Raw genomic sequence first — 12,969 nt, forward strand, 5'->3', positions numbered from 1 at the left:
AAACTTGCTAGAGGTTCTATCTAAACAAAAAATGTTTTGCTAGACATGCATTCAAAGCACTAAAACCAATGTAATTAACAGTGGCCTGAGTTCTGGTAGTGGAGGTGCTTTGGCATTGTGCAACCCAACAGTGTGGATATTTGGGACAATGTGGCAGTTCTCGTAGTGAGCACTGTCTCTGACCTCCTCTTCTAAAAAGGGGAGACAGTCCCAAGGACGTGATGGAACACATATATTAGAAAGGCTGGATCCAACCTATGTGGTTTGTGGTTGTACAAAGTCCAATGAGTTTTTGTTGAGTGATTGGTCACATTAGACTGAACTTGTTCTTATAATGCTGAAGATGTTTCACAGCCAAGCTACTTCCAAGTCACTTATCAGTTTACAAGCATCTTCAACATTACAAGAAAAAGCCCAGGTGAATGCAACTAACCAATCCTAGCTATACAATAATTTGGATAAATAGGAACCTGCACAGACATAGCTATAGTAAAGGTGCTCTCTGTGTTTGAGATCCATGTGTAATAAGTATATTGATAGAGCCAGACCAAAGATGAGGAGTGCAAATCATTATTAGAGTTTACTCCTGACAAGGAAAAGTAGAACAGTCAATGTGTTTTAGGGGCACCAACATTTCCCCTTCATCCGGGGGGCAGAATAAATCAGTGGCTCAGCATCTGATTCTGGCAGCAGCCACAGCAGTCTCTGAACTGTTACTCAAGTGAAACCTATACTATGCCCCTTTGCTCTTACTCTGGCAGCTACATAAAAGGTATGGGATGGAGTAATGGGCAGAGCAGCTGGGTCAGCACAGAAAGTTATTAGACAGAAAAATAAGAAGATAAGATGAACAGGGCTGTGCTGCAAAACTCCTGAATTTTTCTAGACAGTTCAATCGAACACTGCAGATAAATAAAAAATATTCATGGAAAGAAAAAATGCTGCAAGCTCACGTTTGAAATACTTGTTTGTTATATTACTTGCACTTTTTTTTTAGCTTTGAGGCAGTCATTAATGAAGTAAAAGAACATTCCATGATGCCAGATCATCAGCAACCCCAACAGACAACTTCTGGTGCTCATTTAATATGTGACAGGTTAATACTGATTCACTTTGAGGTGGTTACACTTTTATATTTTTATTGATACAGTAAATAGGAACGTCTCCACCAAAGAACAAGAGAATAGGACAACTCTGATGTGTTTATAGACAGTGAAGCAATAAAATAACATTTGATCCTCTAACATATTGCCAGAGGGCTGACTTATGGCTCCAGTGCACCATCTTGTGGTCAGTAAAGGCAATGACATCATGGTAAAACAAATGTAAATAATCTTAAAGCAGACCTAAACTAAAATTTGGAATACAACCCTTTTAAAAAAATTGTAAAATTCTGGCATGTACAGAAGGAGCTTTTTCTTCATGGGGTACAAAATAGGGAAAAAAAACTTCCCATCTACAGCAAGATTATGGTGCCCAGCACTCCCTTTCTGCTCGGATGAAGGAAGATACCAACAGGGGGAACCAATTTTATATATATAGAATAGATCTATCAATATTAAATACCATTTCCAGAATCTGTCTGTCTTTGAATAAAAATATGGATATCATAAGTAATGATAGAATAATAATATCTATGTAATATAATAATAATAGTAATAGTTGCAATGATGCTAACAACGAAGGAAGATGTTTGATTTAATATAAACCTGATTATTAAATAAGGTCATGTAAAAGCAAATACTCTACAAAATGTATTAACCCAGAGCAAATAGACTTTATCTTTTATTGAGCTGACCAAAATAAATTGATGGCATTTTTATACATTTGTTGATATTGGATCTGATGGGGTAAACAGACTGTTTCCCTACTGGGTCTAATCTAGAGATCATCCCTGGGTATGATGAAAAATACAAATTCTGAGTTATTCCCAGAACAAAAAATCCTCTAATTAAAGCACTTTTTTCTATGACAACTCTATAGCTAAGATTTAGTTCTCATTGGAGAGATTTCCTGTTGAATCTCCAGGAGAGGAAGCAAAATCTCCCCAGCAGGATATAAGCTGCAAGAAATCACTTGAAATGGTTTTAACTCTCCAAAAACTAAACAACAGTAGAGTCAGGATTGTCAAGGGCTGAGTAGAGCTAATCTTCTAATTGTTTAGGATTTCTGCTTTACAAACTTTATATAAGGGCACTGCCTTTACCCCAACCTATAAAATCATTTGCAGTAAGAGGTCTGTGTAAATAGATCTCCTTTTTTTTCAAAATGAAACATTAAACAATAACAAAAAGTTATAAGCTAGAATCTAATCAAACCGGTACAACCCCAGCTCTACTGTCAGCTTATTTCCAGTGAATGTATTATCGCTGATTTTCATTCTTGTTCAGTAAAGTTGTGCTAAATGTAAGTATGTCAGTGAAGCTCAGGAATAGGACCTGATATCACATTACTGTAAACCTGGTATGGATCTGGTCCAGGATTCAAAACATTTGCTAACAAATAGCCAATGACAAAAAGAAATCCATTCTAGGTATGCTGGATCACTCAGGTTTATTGCTAAAAGTATATCCTCTCCATTCTTTATTCTTTTCTATGAAAGTGCTATTAGCTTTGCAGTACAATATTCATATAAGTCCCTGTGGAGCTCATAGAATTTACTTTGCTTTAGCATTCACCTAAACCTAGACTTCTACTCTGGGTGGTGATTTGCGCCCCTGCTGACACTAAACACTACCCACAATCATACATTGTGTAGACATCTGATGGATGAATCAAAAGATTGCCTGGAAACAATCAACACAGCTCTGTTCTATGAAGAGGGGAGGACAAGTGACTGGCACTCTGCGTGCTCCCCTCCAGAGGAGTGAATAGTGGTCATTCTCCATTGGTCAGTAAATTAATGAGATGAGCACAACCATTCATCATAAGTGACTATCATCTGATGTGTACGGAGCTTTAGACACTAAAACATTCGTTTATAGGGTAATACAAGCACCTGAGAGCACCACAATGTACCTACCGCTCAGCAATACTGTTATTTATAAATGTAGAAACCATTCAGGCCAAGTCAAGTTAGATTTAAACAGCAATCCTAGTCAAGTTACAATAATTAGTTAACTTCTAATGTTATTTAGGAATCTATAAAAGAATTTTATATGTTTTTTTTAATTTGTTTAAATTGTTTATATAAAGTGGATTTTGTTAATTTTTCCTTCCCTGCCTTTGCACCGAAGTCACAAGAGGTGCAGCATTGAGAGCACTGGCCATGCCAAGATCAGCCCATACCTGGCACTCAGCTATATCTGTTCCATTAACAGAGAAACCGCTGGCACAAAGTGAACTTAAATGGTATTACTTAGGCTGAAATTCCAAAGTCCTAATCATTAGCAAGAGCCAGGAACTTCACATTTCACCTACTGAGAAAGGTATTGGTTCAGCACATTCCTCCCCAGTGTTCTGTAAATGTGCAGCTTGCTTTAAATTACCACGCTGTTTTATAGAACCAAACACAGTGCTGATGGAATAAAAGAATTATTGTTATATGTAACAGATTACAAAAAAATGATGGTCAGAGAACAAAGAGAGTGATGGAGATGTGAGGCGAAAATAATGAGCTAGAATGCATTAGGAATGAAGTAATAATGGATTAAAACCAGAAACACAAACAGAAATATAATGTAATTACTTTGCAAGCCACATAAAAAAAGATCACAACATTTTAATAATTATTTCAACTTTGTGCTTTAATCTATTTTAAAGTTTCATGTTGCCTTTGTCATGTATTAAGCAATGTAGAAACTCTCCCTGATATCCAGTTATCTCAAAATGAACATATTTCATAGCGCTGCCATGTTACCAAAATCCTAATAAAATGTCTTTGCATGTGAAAGAACATTATGTTCACCTCTCTGGCTGGCTTTGTCTCCTACATTAGCTCCAATCCAGTCTTTACCCCCCATTGGTCCCTTTATATTGAACATTTTTGGGAGTGTCACCTGTGCCCCCCACCGCCCCCATGTCAATACCGGAGATAGAAGCAACATAGGGGGTCACAGGGTGGAACCACAATGCGTGGCAAGGGTTACAGCCGATGACGCAGTGACTGGAGGAGGCGAATGCACCTTTCTTGGGATATTTCTTACCTGATAAGGTCTCTCCAAAGCAGGATAAAAGCTTTTTTTTAAAACTATCCTATTTGTCTACCTAGTGATCGGATGATCAATTAAAACTCAGAGACGTTTTGGTTTTATAACCTCTCTTGCGTTTTCTAAATTTCAATTAGCATCTACTGCACACATACTTTTCTAATAATACAAAAAAATGAAATCCAAAATGGTTACCACAAATACAAACAACGACAATATAAGAGCAAAAAAGGATTACCAAATCACTCCTAGTCCGTGAAATTGTCATCACTACATATCTCCCCTCCTATTCTCTTTTAATTCCTCCACCTACTAGATTGTAAGCTCTTCGGGGGAGGGTCCTCTCCTTCAGTGTCACTGTCTGTATTTGTTTGTCGAATTTGTCGAATTTGCGACCCCTATTTATTGTACAGCCCTACGTTATATGTTGGCGCTATATAAATCCTGTTTAATAATAATAATAATATTAATTATTAAAAGTTCCACTTGGCATTTTTTTGGTCTAATCCACATTTACCATATGTACTTCAGTATAAATCAAAATCTTTTGCCAATAAAATGTTAATGAAAAAAGAATCTTAGTTTATACTTAGGTCACATGTCCTGCAGTAGTTGTACTTTTCTCCGGCCCTATTTTGATGTCCAAAATCACAAGCAAAAAACCAATAATACCAACTCAAAAATCTAAAATACTTTATTCTGTAAAAAGGGGAAACAAAGATAAGCAGGCTGTGCCCAGGTGACATTTTTCCCTTTTAAATAAATATTTAAAATTTAACACTAGAGATGTGTTTAATAAATTTACTTTGTTGTCATTTCTGTTAATTACTAATTTGATTACTGATTACCAGTGATGGCCTCATTTTATGCCCCAGGTTTATACTCAAAGCAAAGGATTTTCCTTCATTCTCAAGAAAAAATAAATTTAATTTTTTGTAAATGTAAATTTTGATTAGTTCATGTTTAGGTTTATACAGAGGATACCTTCTGCAGCTCAAGCTGCAAACTTTTAATTAATTTTAGGAAACATTCAGCACCTGATACCTTTAGATTAGTAGTTTACCCTAACATAAAAAATATTTTATTTATCAGGACTGATAGACCATTAACTTGATAGGAGATTTTCATACATTATTTTGTTATTAGGTTTAGGAAGAAAAATTAGTTCCTATAATTATTCCAAAACAGCTTTATGCAGCCCCAGATATTGCCCTAAGAGATAACCAAGAAAATAAAAGGATATGTTTTTTTTTCAATTTAGACAATAAATAAATCTTTTGAGCTAACTTTCTTTTCTGAAATGAGCAGGCAACTTTCAAATGGAACTAAACCCCGCTATAATCACCTCTCCCCATTATTCTCCAGGTCTGTGAAAATGTGGAATCGGCTCCCTCAGGAAGTAGTTTCAGCAACTACTATAGATTGCTTTAGGAACAAGCTGGATGTTTTTCTTGAAACACAGAATATAATTGGGTATTAAGGCTTTAAAGAAAATTAACAGAGACTGTTGATCCAGGGAACATCTGATTGCCTCATGGAATCAGGACGGAATTTCTTTCCCCTGTTGGAGCAAATTGTACCAGGGTTTTTTTTTTTTTCTCTGGATCAGCTATATCCATAGGGTTTTTCATAAGGTTCTATATCTGGGATATGTATATTTCCCTTGTGGTTGAATTTGATGGTCATTTTTCAACCTGACGTACTATGTAACTATGGGTATTGCATGTCCCTTTCTGCAATAATGCCTAATCCAATATGTTAAAAAGGATCGTTAGTTGTTTTAAAGATGAACCTCGTGAAAATTAAAAAAAAAAATTGTATATATTTATTTTTATTTTTTTTTTTTTTCTAAAAACTTTACCTGCACCTGTTCTGGCAGTACATAACTTTGATTATAGACTTTTATTTTAAACTATTTTGCACTCTATCAGGAGCATTTGACAACATAGCTGGACCTTAGTTGGATTTCCCAGGGAATAATACATTCCTGCTTATATTTTGCTTCATTTGAACATTAAAATGAATTTATTAAATAAAACCTCTTTTCATTATATACTTCATGTTAGACCCAGTGACATAATCTCTCTTTGAGATTAGGGATGAAAAAGACTTTTTGCAGAAAATATTTATTTTTGTTTACCATCCTGGGGTAATCCAGCCACAGACATTGCTTATAGAAATATTCTCCTCCATATATTCAGACAATATAGTCCAGTTCTAACAGAGTCACATTTTGCGTTGCACTTTGATTACAAAGCTCATGCTTAGCACAACACTACAATGAATGGTACTGCACTGTAGTGTGTTGTGGTACGCTATGTTAGATTGTAATGTCATGTCATATTACTATATGTACATTTTTGGTACTTGTGGTAAATTAAATGAACTACTTAAACATGATTAATACAAACTACTTAAACATAATAATACAAAAAAAATGAAATCCAAAATGGTTACCACAAATACAAACGAATGAACTACTTAAACATGATTCATGTTAATATGTAACAATCTACATTTGTTAACACATCCTACAAGAATGGCATATTGTGAATGGGCCCGCAAATTTGCAATTTGCCAGCAAATGTTTGTAATCCTGGGCTAGATCCATTCCAGGTTTTCTGGATCAACCAGCTTTACTGATGAAAATGTCGCAGTGACTGGAGGAGGCGAATGCACCTTTCTTGGGATATTTCTTACCTGATAAGGTCTCTCCAAAGCAGGATACAAGCTTATATAAAACTATCCTATTTGTCTACCTAGTGATCGGATGATCAATTAAAACTCAGAGACGTTTTGGTTTTATAACCCTCTCGCGTTTTCTAAATTTCAATTAGCATCTACTGCACACATACTTTTCTAATAATACAAAAAAATGAAATCCAAAATGGTTACCACAAATACAAACGAATGAACTACTTAAACATGATTCATGTTAATATGTAACAATCTACATTTGTTAACACATCCTACAAGAATGGCATATTGTGAATGGGCCCTCAAAGTAAAACTTAAAGGTCAAAGCTTAGAACCTCTGTCAGGGATTTTCCTATTAGTTTTCAGTTGTTGGTGAGACAACAAAGTAAGTAACAACTTTAACACAAAGGGTCTGATTTATTAAAGCTCTCTGGAGAGGATACACTTTCATCAGTAAATCAGGGTGATCCAGCAAACCTGGAATGGATTTCTTCAAAGACACTTGCAATTTGCCAGCAAATGTTTGTAATCCTGGGCTAGATCCATTCCAGGTTTTCTGGATCAACCAGCTTTACTGATGAAAATGTATTCTCCCCAGCCTTGGGGAGCTTTAATAAATCAGGCCCAAAGACAGGAAGTAAAGGAAAATATCCAACAAGTACACCAAGAACTTTAACTGGTAGAAAAGTTTCTTGTACTGTTCTACTCTATTACAATCCCAGTGGGACTGTTGTCTCTGAGACAGGAAGTAAGAGAAGTCCCCTTAATAGAGTCCCATAAAGCAGTAAAACCCTGACAGGTAGTTGGTATTCCTGGAGACTTTATTTCTTGTCTACAGAATTAAAGATAAATTTAAAAATAAGAGAAATGTAATTTGTACACAATGGTGAGCTTGTTTCTGTAGTCAGCAATGATTAGTAAATATTCACTTACCTGCTGATCCTCCAGCCAGAACTTGCTGGGAGGCCTCTGTCCAGAAACTGACTGCAGGCATGGCTTGCAAACAATGATACGGGTCGCTATGAATTTCTCCAACTAGAAAATAGAAAATTGAGAGCTGCGTGTTGTTACTAAAGCCTCATGGATTATAAATCAGTATATGATACATGGTATGCCATTTGAATGATATGTAAAATGAACACCTATTGTAGTTTTGGATTGAGTAGGGAATGGTAAAAGGGTTATTTTGTGCTGCCCCTGTCAATGGGGTAAATTTCCTTCACTTCCTGTCCTTGAAATGCAAAAAAAGTATATGAATATTCCCAAACTGGAGGGAATTTCCTGGAATGGATTTGTTCAAAGGAAGATTTGCCCTGACGTCTTGTCCTTGGAAACTTTTTTTCTTTCTTTGTGACCATGATCACAGGTATAAACAAGTTTCACGAGTTGCAAATACCCCCCCCCCCCCCCCGATAGCTTGACAGAAGGTCGAACAACTCCCATTTTATCTAAAATTTAAAGGGCAACTACAGCTGACCAAATTATCAAATTATTATCATAGTACTAAAATAGGAATATGACCTCCTCTGGTGTCACCCCCCACTGTATATAAAAAATGAGAGACAGTTTATTCCCAATGAACAGTACAGCGCAGCCTGTGATTGGCTAAGGAGGGAAGGGGGCGTACAAACGACAGCATGGTATCACTATGACAGTGACAGTGACAGCTGCCCACGGCTCTCATACAATGATACACTGCTGTCGTTTATACACCTTCTTCTCTCCCTGGCCAATCACTGCTCATTAATAGAATAGAAATCTCCCTGTGATTGGCCAGCGGGAGAAGGTGAATCACTAAAGGACAGGCGCGGCTTGTACCACTGCAGTGCTAGTATAGTGGTATAGATTATTGTGTGCCAGGACTAACCTATGTCTCTTTCATATGCACACTGACAAGAACAATGGTAGGGGACACCAAAGGAGGTACTAAGATGTCTTATTTATTAATAAAAAATAAATATCCCCGTCAGCCTGGTAACATTTTCATGCATTTGTAGCATATCTATTACACAATAGCTCACCTGATTGACCGTTCACACATGTGACACGTATAAGCACCATACCTAGAGATCGCTGGATGTATATGAATGCAAATATGTAACCGTATACTGAAAACTAACAGCCAGCAATGTCCATTCTTCACCCTTCCCAACACAAGTAAGGGGTGGATGAAACTACAGATCAAGACACGCAATCGTCACACTAACATACCTCATTCTATAAGACATGTAACATGCTCTATGTATTACCGGCTATATTCCTGGGCAGAGGACGTGGAGAGATCACTGAACATTCCAGGATTACAGACACAGCTCCGAACTCTGATGGAGGTTAAACTATAACCAAGTCCAAAAACAAACATGGATTCACTGTACAGATTCCATTCATGATTGCCAGTCATCCACAGATTTATCTGACTTATTATTGTAATTGTTTTGTGAGACTGAGGGTGATCAGAGCTGTGTGATATGACTACAATTAGATATGTAATGTGCACAGGGGAGGCGGTCCTGCTGCTACTGGATTTATTTTATAATGACATATTGATTTTACCTGTGATGACCTGCCGTCCCAAGCTCTCCTGTTAAATGGTAGAAGTTTGCAGTTACCAAAAAAAGGCATTTTAATTTTGGCTGCCTGCTTTTGGGACCCCTGACCTGTCTCCTTTGGTCCTGGATTAAGGTCTCATGCTGCCTGTCAGCCGTCTCATCATGGATGTCTGACCGATTACTGAAACTCAACCTGGATAAAACAGAACTCATCACCCCCCCTCAAATTCTAAATCTCCCCCGACATATATCTAACTCTTAACAACACTGTTATTCGGCCCTCCCCTCAGGCACGTTGTCTTGGTGTCACCTTTGACTCTGCCCTCTCATTCACCCCCCATATTCAGAACATTTCCAGGTCCTGTCACTTTCACCTACGCAACATCTCAAAAATCCGCCCCTACCTGTCCCCTGAGACCACCAAACTCCTTGTACATGCTCTTATCTCCCGTCTGGACTGCTGTAACATCCTTCTCGCTGGTATTCCACTAACCCGACTCTCTCCTCTACAATCTATCATGAATGCTGCAGCCAGACTCATCCATCCTTCCCATCGCTCCTCTTCTGCTGCATCTCGGTGCAGATCTCAATACTGGCTTCCATTTCACCTTAGAATCAAATTTAAGCTCCTGTGCGTTGCCTTCAAATCCCTACACAGTTCTTGTCCCACTTACCTTTCTGACATGGTTAAAAAATACTCCCCTTGCCGCTCTCTCCGCTCCTCTAATGACCTACTACTGACTTCCTCAATGATAACCTCATCACACGCACGGTTACAAGACTTTTCTAGAGTTGCCCCAATTCTCTGGAATGGTCTTCCTCGTCCTATTCGGCTTGCTCCTACTTTCTGCTCATTTTAAAGAGTACTCAAAACCCATCTTTTCATACTCACCTACCCATATTCTACTGTCTCCCAAACCGTCACTACTTCCCACCATTCCATATCTCCCCTCCTATTGTGTGTTACTTCCCTATCTCCTGAATTGTAAGCTCTTCGGGACAGGGTCCTCTCCTCCTGTATCACTGTGTGTATTTATCTGTCATTTGCAACCCCTATTTATTGTACTGCGCTGCGTAATATGTTGGTGCTATATACATCCTGTTTATGAGTAATAATAATAGAAGTTGCCTGAAAATCTGGGTACAGATGCAAGCAAATCTTGTTGCCAATGGCGTGATTTGTATCTTACGGCTGCACGATAGATGTTTGCACTGAGGCTGCCAGTCATGTGATTTGCCACCGCAGATCTGAAAGAGCCCTTATTTTCAGATGAAATAGAACTATTATCACATTACAATCTGATTGTACAATCTCCAATGATTACATGGTGCAGGGATCTGTCTGATAGGATACAAATATTCGGATAGGAAGACGCTCATATTATATAATTTAATAAATATTTATCTTAATATTACGACACATATAATAAGTTGTAGGGCCATGTCATACGTAAGGCTTATTTATAGAGATTTTTATGAAATCTAAATTTAGCAGGGATTTGTAGCGCAGTCACGCAGTACTCTGCATTTATCTTTGTGGCAAAGCCAGAAATCGCTTTAGGAATTTAACTCACATTAGGGCATGCTATCCGCATTGTGCAGCACTACTAAAGCAGTGACAAATTATTATTTAGCGACAGATAGCCTGCAGCTGATTGGTTCCATCTCCAGCTACAATTGCTGTGATTGGCTGGACTTATTGATTATTGATCAGTAGCAGCCAATAAGCAGACATGGCCCTCATCTACTCATATCACAATGACTGATTATTTCGCCAAGTGGGGCTCATTGTGTAATTAGCAGTGCTCTACATACAGATGACAATGTACACTTCTCCAGCTACATAGGCGAACCCAGGCTCACTCCCTGTCACTAGCAGCAACCACCGCTCTCTACATACGTCAATGGGCTCATTGGCTCCTGTCTGTCCACAACGAAACTGGAAAAAAATACATTTCTGGTACTTGCTTTGTGATTGGCTAGATTCCTGCTGTGCGTTCCAAGCCTCGTTCTCGTATCCACTACCAATGTATGGATTCCAGCTGTGTGTCAGCTAGTCACATGATCTAAAATGAATCTTCCTGAGTTATGAATGAGCTTCACCGTCACGTGACATGACAGCAGCTTTCAGATTGGGTAGCAGTGCGTTGTTCCGGTAACAGAGGCTTTGCGCATGCTCAGTGATAAAACTTTTGGACTTGTGAGGAGGTAAGACTGGAAAGTGCAGTTGTGTATTTTTTAGTGTGTGTGTCATTATGGGCTTGTACTGTTATCTGAGTGTTATAGTACAGGGGAGGAGCACAGGGAGCTGTGATACATGAGGAGAGCTCATGGGGTGTACAGGTCACATATAATATCCCTATATAGGTCACTGCTCTGACCTAAGGCATTTCAATATTCTTCATTATTCTCTACACTGCAAGATATAATGATGACTGGAAAGGATAGACTGTCCTGGGAGAACCTGGCTAATCCAGCAAACCTGGAATGGATTTCATACAAATCATTTACCATTTATTTGGCAAATGTTTTCAGTCCTGGGCCAGATCAATTCCAGGTTTGCTGGATCACTCAGGTTCTCCTATGATAGTCTATCTTCTCCAGTCTTGGAGAGCTTTAATAAACCTGACCCTTTGGGTCTCTGACTTGGTTATGTGAGGAACATCTGCAAAACAAATGGCTGCAAGAAGGAAGCTTCTAAACTTTTTGCTCACACGGATTTATTATTTAGAAGTAGTAGAAAGCAGAATAACCGCCATTGTGATCTGTGGTAAACATCCCGGGACTGTTCACATCACTATGCTGCGGTATCACTTGTTACATACAATGCTCTGCGGTATCACTTGTTACATACCATATGCTGCGGTATCATTTGTTATGTAAAATATGCTGTGGTATCATTTGTTATGTAAAATATGCTGTGGTATCATTTGTTATGTAAAATATGCTGTGGTATCATGTTATGTACAATACGCTGCGGTATCGTGTTATGTACAATACGCTGCGGTATCGTGTTATGTACAATACGCTGCGGTATCACTTGTTACATACAATATGCTGTGGTATCATTTGTTATGTAAAATACGCTGCGGTATCATGTGTTATGTACAGTACGCTGCGGTATCACTTGTTACATACAATATGCTGCAGTATCGTTTGTTACGTAAAATACGCTGCGGTATCATGTGTTATGTACAATACGCTGCGGTATCACTTGTTACATACAATATGCTGCGGTATCGTTTGTTACGTAAAATACGCTGCGGTATCATGTGTTATGTACAGTACGCTGCGGTATCACTTGTTACATACAATATGCTGCGGTATCGTTTGTTACGTAAAATACGGTGCTCTATTATTTGTTACCTAAAATACGCTGCGGTATCATTTGTTACGTAAATTACGCTGCCCTATTATTTGTTGCGTAAATTACGCTGCGGTATAACGTGTTATGTATAATACGCTGCGGTATCATTTGTTACATACAATATGCTGCGGTATCACATGTTATATACAATATGCTGCAGTATCATTTGTTACGTAAATTAGGCTGCGTTATAACGTGTTATGTACAA

At 38.1% G+C, this 12,969-nt stretch overlaps 2 protein-coding genes across 8 annotated transcripts in view; one reads left to right on the forward strand and one right to left on the reverse strand.

The window, feature by feature from the left end:
* SLC25A21 (solute carrier family 25 member 21) overlaps positions 1–11,497 on the reverse strand; it is a 183,335-nt gene extending 171,838 nt beyond the window's left edge. The window contains exons 1-2 of one of the 3 annotated variants that reach the window (XM_072427693.1): positions 11,363–11,497; positions 7,779–7,880 (exon numbers count right to left, since the gene is read on the reverse strand). In XM_072427693.1, the coding sequence (XP_072283794.1) occupies positions 7,779–7,839 (61 nt within the window). In that variant the 5' untranslated portion in view covers positions 7,840–7,880; positions 11,363–11,497. The other 2 variants (XM_072427694.1, XM_072427695.1) reach the window with 2 other exon arrangements.
* Position 11,498: 1 nt separating this feature from the next.
* MIPOL1 (mirror-image polydactyly 1) overlaps positions 11,499–12,969 on the forward strand; it is a 213,822-nt gene continuing 212,351 nt past the window's right edge. For 3 of the 5 annotated variants that reach the window (XM_072427692.1, XM_072427691.1, XM_072427690.1), the window contains exon 1: positions 11,564–11,602. Coding sequence is in view for 1 of the 5 variants with exons in the window: in XM_072427689.1 (XP_072283790.1) it covers positions 11,568–11,602 (35 nt within the window). In the remaining 4 variants the exon portion in view is untranslated. Of the gene's footprint in view, positions 11,603–12,969 lie in introns of all 5 variants that reach the window. The other 2 variants (XM_072427689.1, XM_072427688.1) reach the window with 2 other exon arrangements.

This window comes from Pyxicephalus adspersus, chromosome 12 (assembly GCF_032062135.1).
Source record: "Pyxicephalus adspersus chromosome 12, UCB_Pads_2.0, whole genome shotgun sequence".
Classification (NCBI taxonomy): domain Eukaryota; kingdom Metazoa; phylum Chordata; class Amphibia; order Anura; family Pyxicephalidae; genus Pyxicephalus; species Pyxicephalus adspersus.